At 35.9% G+C, this 26,528-nt stretch overlaps 1 protein-coding gene across 1 annotated transcript in view; it reads left to right on the forward strand.

Moving 5' to 3' along the window:
* Positions 1 to 286: 286 nt before the first annotated feature.
* ZFYVE16 (zinc finger FYVE-type containing 16) overlaps positions 287 to 26,528 on the forward strand; it is a gene marked incomplete at both ends in the record, with an annotated part of 42,991 nt that continues 16,749 nt past the window's right edge. Inside the window, 9 exons of the mRNA XM_080719859.1 lie at positions 287 to 356; positions 1,442 to 3,690; positions 5,288 to 5,384; positions 8,861 to 9,022; positions 12,382 to 12,524; positions 15,428 to 15,806; positions 17,549 to 17,662; positions 20,034 to 20,189; positions 21,401 to 21,625. Of these exons, the coding sequence (XP_080575985.1) occupies positions 287 to 356; positions 1,442 to 3,690; positions 5,288 to 5,384; positions 8,861 to 9,022; positions 12,382 to 12,524; positions 15,428 to 15,806; positions 17,549 to 17,662; positions 20,034 to 20,189; positions 21,401 to 21,625 (3,595 nt within the window). The remainder of the gene's footprint in view (positions 357 to 1,441; positions 3,691 to 5,287; positions 5,385 to 8,860; positions 9,023 to 12,381; positions 12,525 to 15,427; positions 15,807 to 17,548; positions 17,663 to 20,033; positions 20,190 to 21,400; positions 21,626 to 26,528) is intronic.

A 26,528-nucleotide genomic window follows, 5' to 3' on the forward strand; every position in this document is an offset into this window, starting at 1 on the left:
AGTTGCTCACACTGGCTTCAAACTGTGATCCTTTTGCTTCAGCCTCCTGAATAGTTGACCTGTCACTTGCCATTTTTACACAAATACATTTTTTCCACCTAAATGGTAGGTTCTTCAGAGCAGTGTTGTTAATTTATTGTTGTCTCTATTTTGTTTCCTGACATGGAGTAGTAGATGGTATAATATTTATATTTTAGATAAGTGGAATATCATACTTAGTGTAATATCATATTTTTATTTCCTAGACATACAAGAATTAAAAATTCTGAATACATCTAGAGGTAAGATGGACAGTTATTTTAAAGCAGCCATCAGTGACTTGGACAGACTCCTTGATGATTTTGAACAAAACCCAGGTTTGTTGGTTTTCCACTTTTCCCACTAATAAATTTTAAACTAATTCTGTTATCTCACATATAGAGTACTCTTAGAAAATTTTGATTTTTTTTTTTTTTTTTTTTGTGTGTGTGTGTGTGTGGTACTGGGGTTCCTGGAAGCCCTTCTACCTCAGGGCTACACTCCCAGACCTATTTTTACATTTTTATTTGGAAACAGGGTCTCCTAAGCCAGCGCACGCGGCTGGCTTCGAACCTGCGTGATCCTCCTGTCTCTGCCTCCCAAGTGCGGGGATTACAAGCGTGCGCCACCACGCCCGGCCGAAAATTTTGATTTTAATCTTGGTCATATAGTTATCTTCCATAAAACTTTACTCGTCCCATTATAGCATATTAGTTTATTATATGAATATATGTGTTTCATTATAACATATTAGATTATTCTTATAAAACCAATAGTCAGAAATAGAAGTAAAGAAACTAGAAGTTTCTTTACAGATAAAAGTTTAGAAACGAAGCTGGGTGTGGTGGCACACGTTTGTAATCCCAGCATTTGGGAGGCCAAGACTGGAGGATCGCGGTTTGCAGACAGCCTCAGCTACTTAGTGAGTCCCTCTGTAACTCCATGAGACCCTGTTTCAAAATAAAGAATAAAAAATTGGGCAGGGGGTGTAGCTCAGAGGTCAAATGCCTCTGGTTTCCATCCCCAGACCCTCAAAGAAAAAAAAAAAAGTTTAAAAACTTCTTTAAAACCAATATATCAATAAGTTAAAAGCAACTTGAAAGCACCAAGTTAAGATTTCATTATTTTGAGAGATGATAGTTTCTTTAGAATGAAGACTAGGAAATTGGAGTACAGAAAAAAAGAAATTAGATTGTTTTTCAGCTGCTTCTTAGTCTGGTTCTTAGAATGCAAGTGCATTATTAAGTGGACTGTCTGTCAATATATGACATTTGTATTCAAAATTAAGAGCCAAAAATACTAAAAGGCCAAATACAAAGTATATTTGGCTTGGAAGTTTTAGAAAAGTCTTATAAAATCTTTATAATATATTCTTACTTGGTTTGGGTCTCCAGAATAACTTTGTGTCTCTATTTTTAATTAGATGAACAAGATTATCTCCAAGATGTACAAAATGCATATGATTTTAACCACTGTTCAGTTTCTTCAGAGTTGACGTCTTCACAGCTAACTTCACTGCCACAAAAAGACCAACAATGCACTAGTAGTTGTGCCTCATCAGAAACATGCTATGAAGCAAATGAAATTTCCCTGGATGATAAAACACTTGAGGCACTAACTCATATGCAACAGGAAAAAAATGTAACAGGACTTGATCTCCTTTCTTCTGTGGATGGTAGTTCTTCAGATGAAATCCAGCCTTTATATTTGAAACGATGTAGTAAACCTGTCTGTGACCTAATAAGTGACACGGGTAACTTAGTTCATATAACTAATAGTGAAGAAGATACTAAAAAGTTATTGTCAGATGACTCTAAGTCTAGTGCAGATTCTTTGACTGGATTGGATTCATCTTCAGTTTTACATACTCTGTGTGTTTCAACAGACCATACTAGTGATACTATCAAAGAAGATCAGGATGATGTCAGCTCTGAATTACAAAACCGAGAAATCAGTAGAACCAAAGAATTGGGTGTAAAACTAGATACAACACTTTCAGATTCTTGTAAATATGGTGGAACAGAAAATTTAAAGGATATAAAGATCTCTAATCATTTAGAACCAATTGTTGATTTTAACATGTCATCTGCTTTGACTCAACAAAGTTCCAAAATATTTGATGCCAAAGATAACCTACAACACAAGAGCCTTCCATGTGAATTATTAAAAGATAATGGATGTTTGGTCAAAGAAGAGGTAGATATAGTAGTCATAACTGACACAGAATGTTTAAAAGGAGGAGATAGCACAAGTGCTATGCCTTGCAAAAGTCCCCCCCAAAACGAAAGTTTATGTCTAAATAACTCAAAATCAAAAAATGAAGATTTGAAATTACCTGACTTTTCCTTTCAGGAAAATAGAACTGCTGTGTTTATAAAACAGTCTGCAGAGGAAGATTCAAGAAACTTAGACCTTAAAGATCGTGATGATAGAGCTCAAGAGCCCTCTTCAGTGTTACATGTTTCAAGTTCATTATCCTGTCTTCCATTATCTGGTTCTTTGTGTGGATCATTAATTGATAGTAAAGTACATGGTGATTTTTTACCTCAGAATGAACTTAAAGATCATATACAGGATGCAGTGACTGTGCACGAAGAAATACCGAAGAGTGTTGTTCTAGATGGGGAACCATTCAGGGGGACTGATCTGTTGAATAAAGAAAAATGTAAAACCACACTTCTTCAGCCAGTAACTGAAAAGGGGAGGGATGGAAAGGTAGAATCTGAGCAGATGGTAATTAGAGTTGAAACTTTGGATTACCCTGATAACACCAGTTCTTCTACAGGTACAGAACCTCAAATGGAGCTTTCTGCCCCGGCATTTCCTGATTGTTGTGAAGGTCTTACATTTGCAAGCAGTGATATGGATGGGCAAGACTTAGATTACTTTAATATTGATGAAGGCATAAAAAGTAGCACACTGATTAGTGATGCTGAACTTGATGCCTTTTTGACAGAACAGTATCTTCAGACCACTAACATAAAATCTTTTGAAGAAAATGTAAATGACTCAAAATCTCAAATGATTCAGAGAGAGATGAGAGGATTAGATGATGAAAGTATCAATGACATATATTTCAATGCTGAAGCAGGAGCTACTGGGGAGAGTGATGGCACTAACATAAATTGTGAAACAGTTGATAAACAAAACACAATTAAAAATGGTGACTTTTCTGTAGGGGAAAAAAGTACAATTCCAGTTGAACAAGGGTTAACTCTTAGTAAGCCTGAGATGACAAATGAATCACTAATCTCTGATACTAACAGCCAGTCTGTTCATGTTGGGGGAGCTAGACCTAAGCAATTGTTTAGTCTCCCGCCAAGAACAAGGAGTTCAAAAGAACTGGACAATCCAGATGTTCCAAATATGCCAGAAAGTGAACCCAGCATAGCAAAAACCATTACTCCAACCACTTGTACTACAGATTCTACAATTGATCCTCAGGTTAGCTTCAACTCTAATTATATTGATATAGAAAGTAATTTTGAAGGTGGATCTAGTTTTGTAGCAGCAAGTGAAGATTCTCTACCTGAAAGCACACGCAAAGAAGGCTTGGTTTTAGGCCAGAAACAACCCATTTGGGTTCCTGATTCAGAAGCCCCAAACTGCATGAACTGCAAAGTCAAATTTACTTTTACAAGACGGCGGCACCACTGCAGAGCATGTGGGAAAGTAAGTTATAAAAATCCTTTTTTATTCTTTTTTGTTACTGGGGATCAGACAAGCACTCTTTCATTGAGCTATATTCCAAGTACAAGTTTTTTTTTTTAATTGTGTTTGGGATATCTTAAGTGAAATCTAATGACAAAGCTAATTAACAGGTAACTACATGAGTTAGTTTAAAATCAGTATTTTTCACCTCCACTCATGGAAATATGTAAAGTACTGTCATTTTTCAGATTGCTTGAGAGTTACGTAAGTCATGGGTATTCATTACATGCTGGAAATGAAAAATACCTACTACTAAGTTTTGTGAAATTTAGCATAACTGCCCTTATCTTTCTAGTATTGATTAGTATTAGATATCCCAAATTCAATCAGACCTCCCTTTATTCTGGAATTTTGTTCCCTTTATTCTTAGCTTTAAGACCATTCTGCAGTTAGTGTTGGGACTGATATCTAGGAAAACACTGAACAGCAGATTGGTTTATACGGATTCAGAATAATGACACTGATCTCATTTGTATTCTGAATGTCTTATAACAGATGATAAAGAAATTGTCTATAGCCTCCAAGGAAATCGCCTTAGAAATAATACTGTACTTTTTATTCAGCATTTTTAGTAATATGTTGGCTTTTGATTGTCATATTCATTTTTAGCAAATAAATATTCCACTTGTAAGAGTTCTAAATAAAGAACTATAGAAAGCTTTTTAAATGATAAACTTACTCATTGAAGAAAGTTTTTATTTCTTTTTCATTTAAAAGGAATTCTCCTTACTAGAGATATGGCTATAAAAAGGCAGCTGTGATGTTGTATGCCTATATGTTCTTGGAAGGCTGAGACAGGAAGATCACAAGTTTGAGGCCAGTCTCAGCCACCTAGGAAAGGGTCTCAGCAACTTAGCAAGACCTTGTTTCCAAATAAAAATAAAAAATAAGACTGAGGCTGTAGGCTGGAGGTAGAAGGCGCCTACGTTTCATCCCTAGTAGAAAAGAAAGAAGGAAAGAAGGAAGGGAGGAGAGGGAAAAGAAAGGGAGAAATGAAGGAGAAAAGAAAAGGGAGAAAGGAAGGAGAAAAGAGAAAAGGAAGGAAAGAATCTAAGTCAATCATGATGACACATGCCCACAATCCTAGTACTTAGGAGGCTGAGACAGGAGAATAACAAGTTTGAGGCCATCCTCAGCAACTTAGTGAGATCCTGTTTCAAAATAATAATTAAAAAAAGAAAAAAAGGCTAGGGGACAGGCATGATGACCCATGCCTGTAATCTCAGTACTTAGGAAGCTGAGATGGGAGGATCCCATGTTGAAGGCCAGCCTCAGTAACTTAATGAAGCCCTCTAAAACTTAGACCATTTCAAAATAAAATATAAAATAGAGTTGGGGGTATAGCTCAGAGGTTCATTCCTATAGTTCTGCCTCCTCTCCAATAAAACAAAACAGAATAACCCCCCAAATTTTTACTTTATAATTATGGTGACTAGAAAAGTGAAGCATATAATAGGCAAAATAGGTTTTGGTTCATTAGATTCTGGGCCTTCTCCTCTGCCTCTAGTTGTAGAGTATGCTTGAAACAAAAACAAACTTGATATTTTATTGTTTATAGGTATTTTGTGGTGTCTGTTGTAATAGGAAGTGTAAACTGCAGTATCTAGAAAAGGAAGCAAAAGTATGTGTAATCTGCTATGAGACTATTAATAAAGGTGAGTAATAACCTGACATGTTTTCTTCCAGTAATTGAATGTATCTTAAAAACAACTGGATTGTGACAAAGATAAACTTCTTTATTTTCTTAAGGCAAGGACCTAGTGTTGAATTATCTGGCTTAGGTGGGACATCCCAAGGCTTGGTTTCTCTCCTTTTTGTTCCACTCTCACAATTAATACTACCAGTATGGGAAGGAAGCATTCAGTTTCTGGAGTGGCAGTTCATTAACTTTTAACAGGTACCAAGTCCCTAAATTCTGCATTTCATCTGCCTATTTGTTTTTGTCATCATCATTGTCATCTTCATCATTTTAATCTAAACATTCACAAAATACCTATCAGTAAGTAGTACTCATATTAGATATTAATGGCATTAGGCAAGATAATAGTTCACACCCTTTAGAAAATAGCCTAAACTTAGAAGAGATAAGATAGTGATATTTGTGATTTTATAAACTCAGGACTGCCACACCATTTTCTCATTTTCATCTCATATATTTTTCCCCCTTCAGTTTTAGAATGTTCTGTTTGCTTCCCATTGTTTCTCTGGCTCTCTAGTTAGCTTCCATTTTCAGCAACAGTCTTGGTGGTCTTCTTTGAGTTTTCACAGGTATTGTGTATGTGTGTATTATGTTGTGTACCCCCCTAAATACATGTTTATTCTGTTGAGTAGTTTCTGCATTTTTAAAGATTTGTTGACAGTTTAATTCCCAGCAAATATCACTTGGACGTTTTTTGACCAGACCTGTGCATTAGCTCAGGCACTGCTTCCTATTAGCCAGGAGAATAAATACCTGATAATAATTTGTTTTTCTCTTTTGAATGAAGATAAATTTTTTCAGCAATTCTCCATAAAGCTCTGATGTGAGTCTGTTAGCCTGAGGTAAGCTGCTCTACTCCATGCTGTTGACCTGTATGCTGGAAAATAATAGTAGATGGATCTCATAGTTTCACATTACCACCATCGTTTATGAAGAGGCTAGGTTAAGGGCTTACTGGGTTTTTTTGGTTTTTTGGTTTTTTTTCTTATACTGTTTCAGTGGCTAAACTACTTTCAATACTGTTAGCCAAGGCCCTCTCCTAGAATTCAGAAAATTTGGAGCCATCTCTCACATAATTATTCCATCCCCAGTTCAAACAAAATAGCCATGAAGATTAGATGTATTATTTGAGTTGACTGTTTAGATTTTTTGGGTGTGCATTGAAGCATATTCTGACTATAAGGTCCAAGAGAAGGAAAGATATAATCGTTAAAGAGATCCAATAGGATACTGAGATCAAATTTTGATTTATCAGTGAATATATTGTGGAATGAATTTAGATACCTGTTTAATTTGTTATATTTTGGTATATTATGGCATGTAGTTTTCATTTAGGGAGCTATTTATTGTTAGTTTGTATACTATAAGAAAGCATGCATAAAATTTATATAGGGTTTGAAAATGAGAGAAATGATAGTGTTACCAAATAAAGGAAAGATGATTCAAGGGTTGTGAGACACACTCAATGAAGGGAAGGAAAAAAAAGGTTGAATAGAGAGTGTGAATAATGCTGTAAAGTTGTGCTGCAATTGTATGAGTTTTGAGAAAACATGAATGTGAATACCACAAGTTATATTTGGGACAAGCTGAAAATTACTTTGAAACTCAGAATGGTAGATGTGTGGATTTCACTCTTGGTTAGAAGCATTTCTTAAGAGTGCTGTCATTCAGTGGTACTTGAGGAAGATTATTTTAGCAACAGCATCATTTATAGCACATCAGTTTGGAGGAATGTTGAACCACTGCTGCTCTGTGTTTTTTGATTTAGCAATATTTGGGCACTATTCTATATTCTAGACCTCCAGCAGAGAACAAAAGTAGATACCCTATTCTCATGGAGTTTATAAATATGGGGAGAAATGAGAAGTAAAGTTATGTCAGATGCTAGTAATACCCTAAAAGGAGATTTAAAGTATAAGGGAGTAGATAGTAACAGACTTGAAGGAAGCAGGAGAAAACTCTGTGAGTACCTTTTCAAGAACATTCTTGGCAGAGGGAATGTAAGTTAGGGGAGTGCTTGTGTGTTGAAGAACAAGGAGACCTGGATGGCTGGATCATAGTGAACCAGTAGGATTGTAATGAGAGATTAAGTCTAACAGTTAACTGGGAAAGGTGGAAGAGATAGGGAGGCAGATCAAGTAGGATTTTGTGAGCCCTTTTAACAATTAAGATGTTTATTCCAGTTAGGAAACCATTAAAAAGTCTTAGACCAAAGAGTGATAACGAATTGTATCTTAAAAGAATCACTCTGAGCCAGGCATGGTGGCTCATACTTGTAATTCCAGCATTTGGGAGGCTGAGACAGGAGGTTCCAGGTTCGCAGACAGCCTCAGCTACTTAGTGAGGCCCTTTGCAACTCAGTGAGACCCTGTTTCAAAATAAAGAATAAGAGCCGGGCGTGGTGGCGCACGCTTGTAATCCCAGCACTTGGGAGGCTGAGACAGGAGAATCGCACAGGTACAAAGCCAGCCTCAGCTGCTTAGTGAGACCCTGTTTCCGAATAAAATATAAAGTAGGTCTGGGAGTATATCCTGGATGTAGAAAGCCTCTGGGTTCCACCCCCAGTACCACCACGAAAAAAAAAAGAAAGAAAGAAAGAAAGAATAAAAAATAGGACTGAGAGTGTAGCTCAGAGGTAGGATGCCCCTGGGTTCCATCCCCACAATCACAAGAAGAAGAAGGAGAAGGAGAAGGAGGAGGAGGAAGAGAAGAAGAAGAAGAAGAAGAAGAAGAAGAAGAAGAAGAAGAAGAAGAAGAAGAAGAAGAAGAAGAAGAAGAAGAAGAAGCAGAAGCAGCAGCAGCAGCAGCAGCAGCAGCAGCAGCAGCAGCAGCAACAGCAACAGCAGCAGCAGCACTAGCACTCTGAACTATGTTAGAAAGGCACTAGTAGTACTAGGGCATAAAAAGAGTTATTCATATTAAAAAATGATTATTTTCTTTATTAAATATCAGACATATGAAGCCAGGCGTGGTGGCGCATGCTTGTAATCCCCGCGCTTGGGAGGCTGAGACAGGAGGATCGCGCAGGTTCAAAGCCAGCCTTGGCTACTTAGTGAGGCTCTCAGCAACTTAGTGAGACCCTGTTTCCAAATAAAATATAAAATAGATCTGGAAGTATAGCCTGGAGGTAGAAAGCCTCTGGGTTCCACCCCCAGTACCACCAAAAATAAAATAAAAATAAAATAAAAATAAATAAATAAATATCAGACATATGAAAAACATTGAAATAACTCATTGATAGTTTATCAAAATTTAGTGCTATCAACCAAAGTAAGGAACCTATGCTAGTTACTCAGTATCTTTGCCAAGTCCCACTTTCTTTTCTTGAATAGCCATTTCTTCCTCTCTTTTAACTAGAAAAAAACAAGTATTTATTATTATAATTTATTTTGAAAGCATTGAGATTTTAATACTGTTCTTTTCCCTTTATAGCGCAGGCATTTGAAAGGATGATGAGCCCAACTGGTTCTAATTTTAAATCTAATCATCCTGATGAGTGTGCCACCATCCAGCCTCTTCAAGAGACTCAAACATCCAGTATACCTTCACCTACAGCTTTGCCAATCTCAGCACTGAAACAACCAAACATTGAAGGTAACAGGAATAAATGCTATGTCTTAAACTAAAGATAAGTTATCAAAATAGAAATTATCTAGTGTAGTCAAAGTATAGACTGAAAAGAGAAACCAGATTAATATCAGGAGGGATTTAATACAGGGAATTGGTTATGCATGTGTATTGAAAGATTGGAAGAGCATAAAGGGCAAGGCTAAGCTGGGCGTGGGTGGCACACGCTTGTAATTCCAGCATTTGGGAGGCTGAGACTGGAGGACTGCAGTTCAAGGACAGCCTCATCTAATTAGTGAGGCCCTTCACAACTCAGTCAGACCCGGTTTCAAAATAAAGAATAAAAAATAGGGCTGGGGGTATAGCTCAGAGGAAGAATGCCCCTAGGTTCCATACCCAGTACCACCAAAAAAAAAAAAAAAAAAGGGCAAGGCCAGTTGTCTCAGGGACTTAGGGACTAGTAACTGCACTGGGTTTGGGGGATGAAGGATAGAAAGCAGTATACTAGAGCTCAGAGTCGGGACACCAGGAGGTGCTCGGCTCTCAGATCTGAGACTTAGAGTTTGGAACTACATGGCTGAAACTGACCTTTGGGGAAAAACCATGTGGCAAATGCTAGAACCATCCAGGAGTTGGTGCTTAGACTACTGAAGGAAAATTTCAGGGTTGATATTAGGAGTATTGAAAGTCATGGGGCATGTGGCAATATCGGTGGTGGTAATGGTGCTGCTGCGACTGGTGTTGCTGCTGACAGGGTCCTGACAGGAAGAAGGGCAGAAAAAACTCCTCCTTTTCCCGTCTCTGGTCTCCCACCAGTACCTAACATTGGTAGAACCTGACCACAAGCCAGTTAGCTAACAAAGGAGGCTGGAAGTCACATGTTTTAGACTTCTAGCCTTGCATCAGAGAGCACTGTGTAGATGAGTGGCATGGGTTTTAGAGACAGGTGATTAATATATCACTTTTTTTCTTAAAAATCTATTTTTAATTATTTTACCACAATACTTAAATGCTTTTAAAATCTACTTTTAAATCTTTGACTTATCTGTTTTTTGTTTGTTCAGTTGGTTTTTTGTAATCTATTGTCATTTAGAATCTTGAGTAAAGCCTACATGTACATATGTCTCTATACATGTATGTATTATGTTTGTGTGTGGTACTGGGGATTAAACTCAGGATCATTCTACCTCTGAGCTATACACTAAACCTTATTTTTAATTTTGAAACAGGGTGTCACTAAGTTGTAGAGGGCCTTGCTAAGTTGCTGTGGCTGGCCATGAACCTGCTATTTTGTCTCAGCCCACCAAGGACTGGAATTACAGGTGTACACTACCATACCCAGCTACCCATGTATACTTTTAAACATTAGTGTGGAAACAAAGACTAACATGCTAGAAAATAGTTGTAAATGTCAGTTAAAGACAAATTTGGATTCTTCCAACAATTATGAACTTTAGTTTATCACTTGGTAGCTATCTTTTATTTATGATTTAAAGCTGAAATAAGAGATTGAAGATATATGGTATGTATTATCACTCTAAAAGTGAATGTATGTGTCCAAAATATTAAATGTTATTATATTGACAACTTATTATAAAGTATTGCAAATGCAAGAAATAAATGTCCATTATAAAAATATGTATAATACCAAGTTTTTTAGTGATGTCTGTTCTGTTCTGGAAAGTAAATATTGACCATTTTCCATCTTTATTTCATTCTAAAATCATCTGAACAATTTTCATTTTATTTACTTTAAATTCTTAAATTTTTAATTTTTTAGCCGAGTATGGTGGCACATACTTGTAATCCCAGTACTTGGGAGGCTGAGACAGGAGGATCTGGGTTTAAGGCCAGCCTCAGCTATTTAATGAAGCCCTCTGCAACTTAGTGAGACCCTGTTTCAAAATAAAAGAATATAGATGGGGCTGAGGGAATAGCTTGGAGGTATAAATCCCCTGGGTTCAATCCCCACTACTGAAAAAATAATTTTAATTGTTTGATGTACTAGTGATCGAACACAAGGGCATTCCACTCCTCGCCCTATTTTTTTTTTTTTTTTTTTTTTTTTTTTGTGGTACTGGGGTTCCTGGAAGCCCTTCTGCCACCAGGCTACACTCTCAGACCTATTTTATACTTTTTTATATTTGGAAACAGGGTCTCTTAAGCCAGTGCGGCTGGCTTCGAACCTGCGTGATCCTCCTGTCTCTGCCTCCCAAGCACGGGGATTACAAGCGTGCACCACCATGCCCAGCCATTGGAAACAGGGTCTCTTAAACCAGCACGGCTGGCTTAGAACCTGCGTGATTCTCCTGTCTCCGCCTCCCAAGCGCGGGGATTACAAGCGTGCGCCCCCATGATCGGCCTCACCCCTAGCCCTATTTCATTTTTCATTTTGAAACAGGGTCTAAGTTGTTGAGGGCCTTGCTAAGTTGCTGAAACTGTGCTTGAACCTATGATTCTCTTTTTTCAACCTCCCAGGTACTGGGATTGCAGGATATGCCACTAGACCTGGCTTGTGAATACTTTGTAATAAGAGAGAACAAATATTTATGCTGATACCTAGTTCTTTTATCCATATTTGGGAGGATTAGCAATAAGTATTCATAAAGCTTAGTATTTCCATTATAAGAACAAAAAAATTACATTTCTCTTGTTAAATAAGAGGAATGAAGTGAGGTGTGGTGGCACATGCTTATAATCCTAGTAATTGGGAGGCTGAGACAGGAGGATCACAGGTTCATGACCAGCCTCAGCAAGTAGTAAGACTCTTATCAACCTAATGAGACTTTGTTTCAACATAAAAATAAAATCAGACTGGGGCTATAGCTCAGAGATGAAATGTCCCTAGGTTCAAACCAGTACCAAAAAAAAAAAAAAAAAAAAAAAAAAGCCAAGAAATAAGAAATGACTGCTTGAATGCACAATGAACTTGTTTCCTTTTTTAAGACTTTTTATTTCTGTTCTTTTTGTGTTTTTCTTGCTTATCTGCTGTGCTCTCATCTCTACTTTTCACCCCTGTGGCTTTGTTTCTAAATCTTATTCAGGCCCACTCCATGTTCATAAATTTAGCTTCCATAAGAAAGTCTTTATATCTTCCCTAGATATAAGGGAATCTGTAAGGTGTAATCTCCCCACATGCTCATTTTCAGAGGAGGTGATTCCCAGGGTCACACTTGGCTCAGTATGCTCCCTTTGAGTGAATTAGATGGAAATTGACTCTAATTATAATGAATTGTGAAAAGTTCTTTCTCTAGGTCATTGCAGCCTCAAGAATTCAGGGCTCGCCAGCCTATAGAAAAACACTTCTGAAACATTTCCTTACCTATTTGGTATTGTCATTGCAATATTGCCACACTAAAATAATTTGCTTTCTCAACTGATGTTAGGACTATGCTCCAAAGAACAGAAGAGAGTACGGTTTGCAGACGGCATATTGCCTAATGGCGAAGTTGCAGATATAACAAAATTATTATGTGGAAGTAAAAGATGTTCTGAAGACTTTAGTCCTCTCTTATCTGATGTCTCTATGGTAAGGAATCTAAATAACTTATTAATTAGATAGTTTTTTACTTTTTAAATAATTCCTCACGTAATTATTAATGTGCTTATCTTTTGAATTTTGAGTTTCCAAAAATGAGAAATGTATGGGCATACCTCATTATTTTATTGTGCTTCACAGATACTACATTATTTATACATGAAGGGCTATAGCAAGCCTGTTTGGAACAAATCTACCAGTGCCATTTTTTTAATAGCTCAGATGATCATTAGCTTTTTTTTAGTAATAAAGTATTTTTAATTAAGTTATATACATTGTGTGCATGTGCTTTTTTTTTAGATATAATGCTATTGCACACTTAATAGACTACAGGATAGCATAAACATAACTTTTATATGCACTAGGAAACAAAAAGTGTGACTTACTTTATTGCAGTGGTCTGCAACCAAACCTACAATATCTTGTAGTATGGCTCTACTAAATATAGTGAATGTATTTTATTTATTTATTTATTTATTTATTTTTATTTTTTATTTTTGGTGGTACTGGGGTTCCTGGAAGCCCTCCTTCCTCCGGGCTACACTCCCAGACCTAGTGAATGTATTTTAGATTTTACCTTTTTAATATTAGCCTAAGGCAATGGTTCTCAAACATTTATTTAGTCTCAGGACTTTTTCTTTATATCTTATTTGTTTGTTTGTTTGTTTGTTTGTTTGTTTGTTTATTTATTTATTTATTTATTTATTGGTACTGGGCCTTGAAACCAAGGGCATTCTACCTCCAAGCTATACCCTCAAACCTTTTAATTTTTTATTTTGAAACAGGGTCTCACTAAGCTGCTGAGGGTCTCACTAAGTTGCTGAGGCTGACCTTGAACCTATGATCCTCCTGTCTCAGCCTCCCAGGTACTGAGATTATAGGTACGTACCACCATGTTAAGCTCATACTCTTTTAAAAGCTACTGTGAACTTGTATAAAGAGCCATAGGTCATGTGAGGTATACCTATGAATAATTAGTATATTTAAAATTAAGAAAATTTAAAAATATTTATTAATGAGAAAATAATTAACCTGTTACATTAGTAGAAATAATATTTTTAGGAAAAATTTTTTTTTTAACTTTTTTGGTACTGGGGATGAAACCTGCCTCTGGGGGCAGGTTTGGGGGCAAACTGCCTCTGAGCTATACATATACCTCAGTTCTTTTTATTTTATATTTTAAAACAGGGTCTCTAAGTTGCTGAGGGCCTCACTAAGTAGTTGTTGAAGCTGGTCTCAAACCTGTCTCAGCCTCCTTATTCCGGGGGTTATAGTTGTGCATCATCCTATCCAGCTAGAAAAAGAATATTCTAAAAACTGATACAATTCAGTGAGAACAGTGACAATTGTTTTAGATTTTTACAAACTTCAATATCTGATGTAACTGAAGACAAATCTCACATGTACTTTTGCATTCAGTTTGTTGTGAAATACTGTTTTCTTTAATTATGTGAAGAAAATTCTAGGACCTCATTGACTCCCTGAGAGGCCCTTCCACCAGGGATCTCTGGACCACATTTTAAGAAACATTGGTGTAGGAAAATGTGACTGCGATTTAATAATTTAATTAGACTAAAACTGACTTACTGGCTTTCAAACATTCAAGAAAGTGTCTGATGGTGATATTTATGCTTGTATTTACATGAATGTGCTCGGCTTACATAGAAGATACATAATATATGTTATTTATTAATAAGAGTTTTTGAGCTAGATTTTACAAATAGGTATAATAACCAAGAGCATGTTCCTTACCTAGCATCTACTCTCAATCAATATTTCAGCAAAATCAAAGTTCTAAATAGGCTAATAAATACCACTTTAGTTTGCTGGGTGTGGTGGCTCATACTTGTGATCTCAGTACTTGGGAGGCTGAGACAGAAGGAGCACAGGTTCAAGGACAGTCTCAGCAAATAGTGAGACTCATCAACCTAGCGAGACCCTATTTCCAAAAAAAATAAAATAAGGATGGGGCTGTAGCTCAGAGGTAGAATGCCCTGGGTTTAATTCCCATTGCCCCCCCCCCAATTGAGTCTATTAATGGTTCTCAGTTAATATATTTAATATTCATTTAATGCTGGCCACTCTAAAAAGAAAGGGACTTTATTAAAGCAGGTTTTTTTTGGATGGGTAATTAAAAAATTGCCCAGATTTGATAGTAATTTATTCTAGATGGTTGCTGTTGTAGAATATTTCTACCATTCTGCTTCCTAACTACTTCGATTTTCCTTCTGCTCTCATAGGTTGCTGCTGCTGCTGCTTTTTCTTTTTCTTTTTCTTTTTTCTTTTTTGGTTATAAGAAGGGTCAAGAGTCTTGAGTTGAACTAAGTTTTACCCTTTTTAGTGTTAGCCATAGAAAGTGGTTCTCAAACATTTAGTCCCAGGATTTCTTTGTACATTTTTTTGTTACTGGGGTGCTATTTATTTGGTGGTGTTGGGGATTCAACAGGGGCATTCCACCGCTAAGCTTTGTGCCCAGCCCCATTATATATTTTATTTGGAAACACAGTCTGGCTAAGTAGCTGAGCGCTTTGCTAAGTTGCTGAGGCTGGCTTTGGACCTGTGATACTCCTGTTTTAGTTTACCAAATACTGAGGCTATAGGGATGTGCCATCATGCCTGGCCTGTAGCCTATAATATTAAAGTCACTACCCTACCTAAGCCTGCAACAAAGCTAAATTCTTATGCTCCTTAATGCTACATGTTAAAGAAGTAAAATGATACTATTTCTTGGGAAATTTGACTTTAGAAGTATTTATGAACCCATAAAACATGTTTGCTTTTGTTTTTATTTAGTCTTATTAAAAAGATATGTTTGGCTATAAAAATCAATATTTCATGGTTGAATAAGAGAATATGAACTGATTTTTAAAATTTTTTTCTTCCATGTTTTACAGACAGTAAACACAGTGGATCATGTCCATTCTGCTACAGTAGACAAATCAAACAATGAGCTAGGAGATACTACAAGAACTGAGATAATTCGAAGTCCTATTTCTCATGTTCCATCTGTGGAAAAACTATCTATAAACACAGGAACTGAGGGGATACCTACTTCCAGTTCTTTCACACTAGTTGATGATGTTTTTGCAGAAATTGAGGAGCCATCTAATTCTCCTGGCATCATAGTTAACAGCAATTTACCTGTTGCTAGTACTTCAGATTATAGTTTATTGTGTGGTATTGACAAGTATGTTTGCAATAAAGTTAGTCTTTTACCTAATGATGAAGATAGTTTGCCTCCACTTCTGGTTGCATCTGGAGAAAAACAATCAGGTAGGATAGTAGTTAAAGTTCTAAAAGATTTTCTTTTATAAAAGGAATATGCTGATAAATTTTGTCTAAAGTATATGAAAAAATTTAACTTAGAAAATTTGGTTATAAATGTGCTGTGGTTTTACATATGTTTTATATATATATATATATATTTTTTGCAATACTTTGGATGGAACCCAGGGGGCATTATACCTCCAAACTACACCCCCAGCCCTATTTTTAGTCTTTTTATTTTTGAAACAAGGTCTCACTGAATTGCAAAGGGCCTAAGTAGTTAAGGCTGTGTCTGAATCACGATCCTCTGGTCTCAGCCTCTGGAATGCTAGATTACAAGCATGCACCACCATGCCCAGCTTACAAAAATATTATTATATAAAAACAAATCTTAATGGATTTGAACTTTTATGTCACATCTCTTACATCTGGGTCTCTAATTTAGAATGAGTTAAAGTATAATACAATAGAGAAACTGTAGACTTTTAAGTCTTTCCATTATACTAGGGCTTTGATACTTTTTTTAAGCATCATACCTAAAGAAAAAGAATATTAGATTGGATGACAAAACTGGGAGTTTTAGTTCCTCACCAGATACTTATTACATATATGACTTAAAATCTCCTTGGACTTCAGTTTTCTTTGTCAAAGAAGAGAAACCAGATAATCACTAAGGTCCTTTTTAAGCCATGGAGTTGGTGGCTAACTGCCATTTTACAGTGGCCCCCTAGCCTAGACTTTTGTCACTCTAGGTATTAGGTTGCATTCTAAAATATGAGATGATGGTTCTTTACATAACAACCTAGGGAATGAACTTAGGATTTCTGTTCTACTCTGTAGGAACCATTTCACGAATTTAGCTATAATGACAAAAATATATTAAGCTCTATTTTTCTTATGTCTTATATATTTTCCCGTTGATTGTTATGTTTTATTACCTATCACTGATGTAGGCATATATAGCAGCAAGTAGCATATATAACTTAACACTACTTTGTGTGTGTGTGTGTGTGGTACTGGGGTTCCTGGAAGCCCTTCTACTTCCAGGCTACACTCTCAGACCTATTTTTATGCTTTTTTATTTTTGGAAACAGGGTCTCTTAAGCCAGACCTGTGCGATCCTCCTGTCTCTGCCTCCCAAGTGTGGGGATTACAAGCGTGCTCCACCACGTCCGGCCACACTACTTTAACAGACTTGTAAATTTCAAAAATTAGAATTGGAGTGACCAACAAAAGTATTTTAAAGCTTTGAAGGTGCTAAAACTTTATAAATAAGCTATTTAATCAACATATTTGTGCCATCTAAATGTTATACATTAGATTGGAATATAGTTTATATTCCAATATTAATATCCTTCCTGGATAGAAAAGCAAAAATGAGCAAGCACTTAATCAATTGTATACAGTATTGACTTTATGAAACATGTTTGCTTTTTGCTTTTTAATCACACCAGTGTGGTGGCACATGCTTGTAATTCTAATACTTGGGAGACTGAGACAGGAGGACCAAAGGTTCGTGGCTAGCCTCAGCAACTTATTGAGGCTCTCCACAACTTACTGAGATCCTGTTTAAAAATTAAAGAGGGCTGGGGGTGTAGCTCAGAGGTAGAATGCCCCTGAGTTAAATCCCTGGTACTAAAAACAAACAAAAAATTGAACGTGCTGTTGGTGGATTTATTTCATTGTAAGCATATTTAGCAGGATATTTATCCTGATTAATATTATGTCTGTCTATTTTGTACCTGTAGTAGAAGAACACCCATCTCATGAGCAGATCATGCTGCTTCTAGAAGGCCAAGGGCTCCATCCTGTTACGTTTATCCTAAATGCTAATCTGCTTGTGAATGTCAAATTAGTATTTTGTAAGTATTCTTTTTTTTCTTAATTAGCAAATTGGATTTATGAAGTAATTATATCTTCAGATTAGATTTTGGAAAAAGTAAAAAATTTTTTTTTAATTTATTTTTTATTGGTGCAATGTATTCATACATCATAGTGGTATAAAGAAAATACTTTTGTAGACATACATGCACATCTCGCCCAGTTAGCCCCTACCACGATCCCCACCCCATTCCCTCCCCATCCCTCCTTCCCACGCTTGGCTTACTGGTTGACATCTAGTATTATAGCAATTTATACAATATTAACATTGATAATCTCACATAACAGTTTCATTTGTCTGGTACCAAACTTTTGATGACTTAAAGATAACATTTCAATATTTCTTTTTGCTTTCTTTCTTACCAGAGAATATTTTTTTCTTTTTTTTTTTTTTTTAGGTGAAACTATCATACATATTGAGTTAATATTTGTATATGTGTTAGGTAAGGGTCCAATTTTATTCTTTTTCATTTATTATTATTTTTCAACAATATTTAGTTAAAAGACTAGTATTTCCTCCACCAAAAGTTCATGGAAACCTTGTCAAAAATAACTTGACAATGTATGGAAGAATTTATCTCTAGGCTTTTAATTAGCTCCAATGGTTTATATATCTGCCTTTATAACAGTACTACACTGTTTCAATTATTGTAGCTTTATATGGTTTGAAATCAGAAAATATACATCTTCTAGCTTTGTTCTTCTTTGAGACTGTTTTGGGTATCTAGAGTCCATATTCCATATCAGGATAGATTTTTTCTGAAAAATAAATAAATAAATGTATGATAGTTTCACCTAAAAAGTAAAAAATTAAATAGCATTGAATATTGGCTACTTATTATGTCAAGTATGATAAATAAATTTTGTAAATTTATTTTTTGTGAGAGTTGATATATGAACTTTCAGATTTTTAGTAGCATCCCTCAGTTCATCTTAGGTTAAGGTCATAGGCTTATACATAATGGAGGTGTGTTTTGACTATATAGATATTAGATAAATTGAAATTTAGCAAATGACATTAGTTGGAATTATGATTTAGTATAAAGACAATTTTAAAGTAGGTGACTTGTGCCCTAATAAAAATTAAGGAAATAATTCTAAATAATAGATAATCCTCACTACTCAATAATACATCTATCAGCTTTTCATTCTCTTTGAAACTAATGTAATTTTTAACCCATTACATTTTAGCATATTAGTGCATCTTTTATTTTAGTGCTATTTATTACTTGACTCCCTAAAATAATCCTTATTCTGAAACAGGGTCTCAATGAGTTGCAACAGGCCTCACTAAGTAACTGAGGCTGTCCTTGAACCGAAATCATCCAGTGTCAGCCTTCCGAATGCTAGAATTACAAGCATGTGCAACCATGTCCAGCTGGAACCACAACTTTAAAATTCCTTATTTTCCCCCAATTTTTCTAATAAAAAATTTTAAACTGAATTGTATACAATTCATGTAAGAAAAGAAAAATGAAAGTGGGTGGGTGGGAGGCTGAGAAAAGAGGATCGCGGTTCGTTGCAGCCAGCCTCAACTACATAGTGAGGTCCTTTGCAACTCAGTGAGACCCAGTTTTTTTATTTTATTTTATTGGTGCATTGTAGTCATACATCTTAATGGGATAAAAGATGGTGGAAACACACATGCACACATCACCCAATTAGCCATTAGCCCTTACCCAATTTCTGCCCCATTCCCTTCCCCTCCCTCCTTCCCATGCTTGGCTTAGTGATTAACTTTGATATGTTTAAGTACATCATGTACTTTAGAGAATTTCCCTCTTTCCCCCTTCCATCCACTCAGGTCGCCTTATTTGCTCATCTGTAGAATTTCCTTCTTCATCTAGAGTTCCTCCTGTTACACATTTCTCCCTAACTTTCACATATTAGGGAAAACATCTGATCTTATTTTTTGTGACTGACTAACCTCACTGTTTAAAAATAAAGAATAAAGCCAGGCGTGGTGGTGCACGCTTGTAATCCCTGAACATGGGAGTCTGAGACAGGAGGATCACAGTTCGCGACCAGCCTCAACTACTTAGTGAGGGCCTCTGCAACACAGTGAGACCCTGTTTCAACATAAAGAATTAAAAAAGAGGGTTGGGGTGTAACTTGGAGGTAGAATCCTCCTTGGTTCAATCCCCAGTACCATAAATAAATAAATAAATAAATAAATAAATAAATAAATAAATAAATAAGGCTGGGGTGTAGCTTGGACATAGAATACCCCCTGGGTTCCATCCCTAGTACTGCAAAAAAAAAAAAAAAAGTTGTGGTTCATGCAAAAATAAGTTTTAGTTTCTTAACTTAGTGGAAGTTAACATTTATAGTTGTATACTTTTATCATTCAAGATTCCTCAGACAAATACTGGTACTTTTCAACCAATGGATTGCATGGCTTGGGACAGTCAGAAATTATTATTCTATTGTTATGCTTGCCAAATGAAGATACTGTTCCTAAGGACATCTTCAGACTACTCATCACCATATATAAAGATGCTCTAAAAGGTATAATGTTTTATTTTTAACTGTCCCCACTAGGGAATGGATAAATTAGTTAAAGGCATTTATGTTTTTGGTCATGCTGTCCATAGTAAAGATTTATTTGTTAAGATTGATTTCTTAAAATAACTTAGTCATGAGCCGGGCGTGGTGGCGCAAGCTTGTAACCCCAGCATTCAGGAGGCTGAGACTGAAGGATCGCGGTTCGCGGACAGCCTCAGCTACCTAGTGAGGCCCTCTGCAACTCAGTGAGACCCTGTCTCAAAATAAAGAATAAAAAATAAGTCAGGGGGTGTAGCTCGAAGGTCGAATAGCCCTGGGTTCCATCCCCAATACCGGGGGAAAAAAAAAAAGGAACTTAGTCATTATTTTTAGTCTTTTTAAATCTAGTATTTTATGTGATATGTCTGTGCCACAATTTTTTAAATTTAAAAATGAAAATATATTTGTTTCTTTGATTTTTAAAAATGTGTCCATATGCCGGATGTGGTGGTGCTTGCTTGTAATCCCAGTGTTTGGAAGGCTGAGACAGAATTGTACAGGTTCGAAGCCAGTCTCAGCTACTGAGGAGGCTCTCAGCAACTTAGTGAGACCCTGTTTTCAAATAAAGTATAAAATAGCTTTGAGATTATAGCCCAGAGGTTGAAAAGCTCCTGGGTTCCACCCCCAGTACCACCCCCCCCAAAAAAAGTATCCATATACTTAACTATATTTACAAGACTTGAGGCATGATAATTTTTCTTATGACCATGCAGTAAGGAAAAAATTTTAAAGTCATCTGTGGTTGGAAATAATTTCAAATGTTTATTTACAGTTCCTAATCTCCAAGAGTATCTGAGTGTTGTGCATAGAAAGTATTAAATAGGTGCTTTTTTAAGAGTAGAGATAAGCTGGGTGTGGTGGTACATGCTTGTAATCCCAGCATTTGGGAGGCTGAAACAGGAGGGTCACGTTTTCGCAGACATCCTCAGCTATTTAGGTCATTTGCAACTCAGTGAGACCCTATTTTTTTTTTTTTTAAATGGATCTAGGGATGTAACTTAGAGGTAGAATGCCCCTGGGTTCCATACTCAGTACCACAAAAAAAAAAAAGAGTAGAAATAAGAAAAAAAATCTATATTAATTTAATTAGGACATTGGACCTTAGAATGCTTCATCCAAATGATAATGAAACAACCTAAAATATTTTTATTAATAATTTTATTTTTTATTTTCAGGAAAATACATAGAAAACTTGAACAATATTACTTTTACTGAGAGTTTTCTTAATAGCAAGGATCATGGAGGATTCCTGTTTATTACACCAACTTTTCAGAAACTTGATGATCTTCCATTGCCAAGTAATCCTTTTCTATGTGGAATTCTTATCCAGAAACTAGAGATTCCTTGGGCAAAGGTTTTTCCTATTCGTTTAATGTTGCGATTGGGTGCAGAATACAAAGGTAAGTTTTAGACTAATGAACTAGATTACATATTTTCAAATATGCTGAATGTAAAGTGAGAATTTCTGGAAAATCATTAAAATTTTAGCATAGTAATCGAACTACTTTGATTTGGTGTACTTTTTCTTTTTTAAACCAGTAACATAGCCAGGCATGGTGATTCACGCTTGTAATCCCAGCGCTTGGGAGACTGAGACAGGAGGATCGCACAGGTTTGAAGCAGCCTCAGCTACTTAATGAGGCTCTCACCTGTTTCCAAATAAAGTATAAAATAGGTCTGGGAGTATAGCCCGGGGGTAGAAAAGCCCCCTGGGTTTCACCCCCATTACAATAGACAGATAGATAGATAGATAGATAGATATTAAACCAGTAACATAGGCCTGGTGTGGTGGTACATGCTTATAATCCCAGTACTTGAGAGGCTGAGACAGGAGGATAAGGATCACAAGTTCGCAGCTATCCTCATCAAACTTATGAGGTCCTCTGCAACTTCGTGAGATCCTGTTTTCAAATAAAAAATAAATAGGATTGAGAGTGCTAAGTGAGATTAGTCAGTCCCCAAAAGTAAAAATCAGATGTTCTCCCTAATATGTGGAAGTCAGAGAGAAAATGGGTCATAGGAGAAACTGTAGATAAAGAAAGAGAAACCTTAAGTGAGCAAATAAGGTAACCTGAGGGAGATGAGAGGGGAGAAGAGGGAAGTTCTTTAATGTACATGATATATATTCACAAACATAACAAAGTCAGTCTCTAAGCCAAATATGAGAAGGAGGGAAAGGGGAGGCAATGGGGTAGGAATTAGGGAAGGGCTAAATGAGTGATGTGTGCATTTGTGCCTCTACCATCTTGTACCCCATTATGATGTATGACTACAATGTACCAATTCAAAAATTCCATTTTCAAAAAAAAAAATAGGACTGGGTGTAGCTTGCAGGAAGAATTCCTCTGAGTTCAATCCCCAATACCACAAAGTAAAATTTTAAAAAAATCAAGCCACTTAGTCATTTATTATCATTATTGAGAATTATGTGTTCTACTTAATTGTCTGAGTTATACTTTAATATGACTGGCAGCACTGGTTTGTTTACACCAGCATCCACACATACGAATAATTATTAAGCTACAATGATGATGTCTACATTGTCATTAGGTGATAAGAATTCTAAATAACCTACTACCAAATTTAGACAACATAAAAATTTCTAGATGTTCATAAATCATAGTAACTTATGTTAAGTTTTTTTTTAATTTTCAAAATAAAACAGAAAACTTTGAGAAGATTTTGTGTGTGTGTGTGTGTGTGTGTGTGTGTGTGCGCGCGCGCGCGCACTAGAAATTGAACCCAGGGACATTCTACCGCAAGCTAGCTAGTCATATTTTATTTTTTATTTTGACACAGTCTAAGTTGCTGAGACTGGCCTTGAACCTGTGATTCTGTTCTCTTAGCCTCCCAAGTACTGGTATTATAGTCCTTGGTGTGTGCCATCATGCCCAGCTGACAGTATTTTCTTTATTATGGTTTTTTAGATTTTTTTTAATTTAATTAAATTTTATTTTGTGGTACTGATGATTGAACCCAGGGGCATTCTACCTCCTAACTATACCCCCAGCCCTATTTTTTATTATTTATTTTGAAACAGGGTCTTACTAGGTAGTTTAGCCTGGCTGTGAACCTGCAATCCTGTCTCAGCTTCCCTAGTACTGAGATTATAGGTGTGTACCACCACTATTTTCAAGGAAGGAAGTACTTATAAATAGATTGCCCTTGGGTTTTATGTTTTTTATTCTTTTATATTTTTAGTATTTAGTTTATCACTCAAAAATAATAGAGACTATATTGCTTATGTCTATGTATGTGTATATATTTACATTAACTTTTGGCACAACTGTAAATTCTAAACCTATTGTTGAAGTTTTGTATATGGTTATTTCTAGAGTTTCAAAATCATTTCTAGCTAAACTTTTTTTGTGTGTGAGTTGAACCCAGGAACATTCTATCTCTGAGCTACACACCCAACCTTATTTTTTATTTTGAAACAGACTCTTGTTGAGTTGCCGAGACTGGCTTCAAACTGGCATCCTTCTGTTTCAGATTCCCAAATACTGGGATTACAAATTGTGTGCCACCACTCCCAGTTTAATTTCTTTTTTCCTAACCTTTTTTTTTTTTTTTTTTTTTGCAGTACTAGGAATTGAAACCAGGGGTATTCTACTTCTGAGCTGTACTACCAGCCCTGTTTTTTATTCTTTGTTTTGAAACAGGGTCTCACTGAGTTGCAAAAGGCCTCATTAAGTAGCTGAGGCTGTCTGAGAACTGAGATCATCCTATCTCAGCCTCCCAAATGCTAGGATTACAAGCCTGTGCCACCAAACCTGGCAAACCTTAACTTTTTTGAAGATACAATATTATGTATTACATGTGCAGTACATTATATCCAAATTTTAGGCATTTGATTCTAATGTAATTTTATAAGTATTTTCTTGGAGGAAAATTAAATGTAGGGAAGATATAAAAGTGATGATTACTATTTTGGAATGGGCAATATAGCAGAACCAAATAATTCATTTAAATATATTAGGCAAGCTGGGCATGTTAATGCACACTTGTAATCCCAGCATTTGGGAGGCTAAAACAGGAGGATCCAGGTTCGTGGCTAGCCCCAAGCCCTTTGCAACTCAGTGAAACCCTATTTCAAATTAAAGAATAAAAATAGGGCAAGGGGGTATAGCCTGGAGGTCGAATGCCCCTGGGTTCCATCCCCAGACCCGCAAAAAAAATTATAATAAATAAATAAATAAATAAATAAATAAATAAATAAATTGGGCAAACTTTATTAAACTGTGATTTGGGGGTCGAATTTTAAGTATGTAATTCTATTAATTTGTTTAAAAGAAAATAACAAAATGTAACTTTCATCTCAGTTTCTGTTTTATTTAAACCTTAAGCTTAAGATGTTTCATTCTGAGCCAAGTGCTTCCTCCATTCACCCCAATATTTTGTTTTCTGTAACAATATTTGAATGCTATTTTTATGGAAAAAGAGCACTATAGTAGCTCATCTTAAATCATTGTGGGACATATAATCGTATGGCTAGTATTTTGGCCAGTAGCATTTATAGATAGTAAGATTGGTTTTCTCACACTGAAGGTTGGAAAAATCATGGAGCGACATGAGTGACTTCTCAAAAGATCACAGGGGTTGGAACTGCAAAGCTATGGCAGCTATGTAGTGGTGGTAAGGGAAAAATCCTCAATTATAATGGGAATTAACTAGTCTCAGCTCTTTTCTGTATTCTTTATGTTTTGCTAGATTTTAGATAATCTAGCACTTTTTTGTTTTGTTTTCTGGCACTGAGTATTGAACCCAGGAGCATTCTACCTTTGAGCTACAAGCCCAGGCCTGTTTTGTTTTATAGTTTTGAAACAGGGTCTCACCAAGTTCCTGAGGCTACTAGCACTTTGAAATTAACACGAGCTTAGATTTTGCTATAGAAGTAATGTATATATGGAAAAGCTTATGGCAAAAGTAAAAAGTCCCAAAATGAAAAACTAAAAATAACTTTATTAAATTTGTAATTTTCAAATGGAGATTATCTGTACTTTTATGTTGCGATCCCTTATTTGGAATATCACTAAATGTTGGAGTCAATAATTTATCCTTTGTTCCTTTGTAACTCTGATCGTATGTCATTTTAAGCCATCACCTGTGGAGAATATTGAATTTTCTTTTTAGTTTGTTTTTGTACTGAGAATTGAACCCAGGAGAATTCTACCTCTGAGATAGACTCCAGGCCTGTTTTAGTTTTTATTTTGAAACAGAGTCTTGCTACAATCATGAGGCTGTCCTCAAACCTATGAGCCACCTGTTTCAGCCTCTCAAGTACTGGGGCTATTGGTGTGCACCAACATGCCCAGCTGAGAATAGTGTTTTAAATAAAATTACTTCTAACAGTTTGCAAAGGATGCTCCTCCTCCATAAAAGGGTGAGGTAAAAAGCATTTTTCTTATCATGTCCTTTATCATTTTAATATTAATATCTTGTTAACATATCAAATTATGTTTGTATTAGTAAGGATATGATTGCTAGACTTAAGTCTTTAAAATAGATAATTTCATGTGGTGTTTTTTTAGAAGTTTAAGGAAGCATATTTCTATAATAAGTACTAGAGAAGTTAGTTTGCCTATGACCTGAACAGAGAACTGAAGGTTGAAACTGCGTCTGCTTTTTATCATTGTAGAAATGGTTTGCCTTTCTTTTTTTGCCTTTCTTTTCTTTCAGAATACCTCCTGCATTGTCCACAAGGGTTTTTTTGTTGTAGTAGTTGTTGTGTTTTTTTTGTTTTTTGTTTTCTTATTTGAGTGTTCAGTATTGGTACAACCCTAAAAAGAAGAAAGAAAAAAAAATATAGCTGGGCATGGTGGCGTATGCTTGTAATCCCAGCATTTGGGAGGCTGGGAGAGGAGGATTGCGGTTTGCAGACACCCTCAGCTACTTTAGTGAGGCCATCTGCAACTCAGTGAGACTTTGTTTCAAAATAAAGCATAGATAAAAGGGCTGGGGGATATAGCTTAAAGGTAGAATGCCCCTGGGTTCCATTCACCAGTACAGAAAAAAAACAGTGACAGGCCTCATGTCTGATACCCTTTTCTGTATTGGTTTCTCTGAGTCTTTATGCTCCTTTTATTATGCTGACTCAAGACCTATTAAAATTTACTATATTAATATATTAGCATAATTAAATATTAATTAAAATGCTTTTAAAGACTATCATTTTAAATTATCAAGATATAGGAATCTAGGAAATTATAATTTTCTACTACCCTTTTATTATTTTGTGAAAAATTTATAAGGAAAGATAAAATGTTTTGGAATCAGATAAGCCTGGTTTCATGTTTTTCCTAC

The sequence above is a fragment of the Muscardinus avellanarius genome, assembly GCF_963383645.1.
Source record: "Muscardinus avellanarius genome assembly, chromosome: 1".
In the NCBI taxonomy this organism is placed as follows: Eukaryota; Metazoa; Chordata; class Mammalia; order Rodentia; family Gliridae; genus Muscardinus; species Muscardinus avellanarius.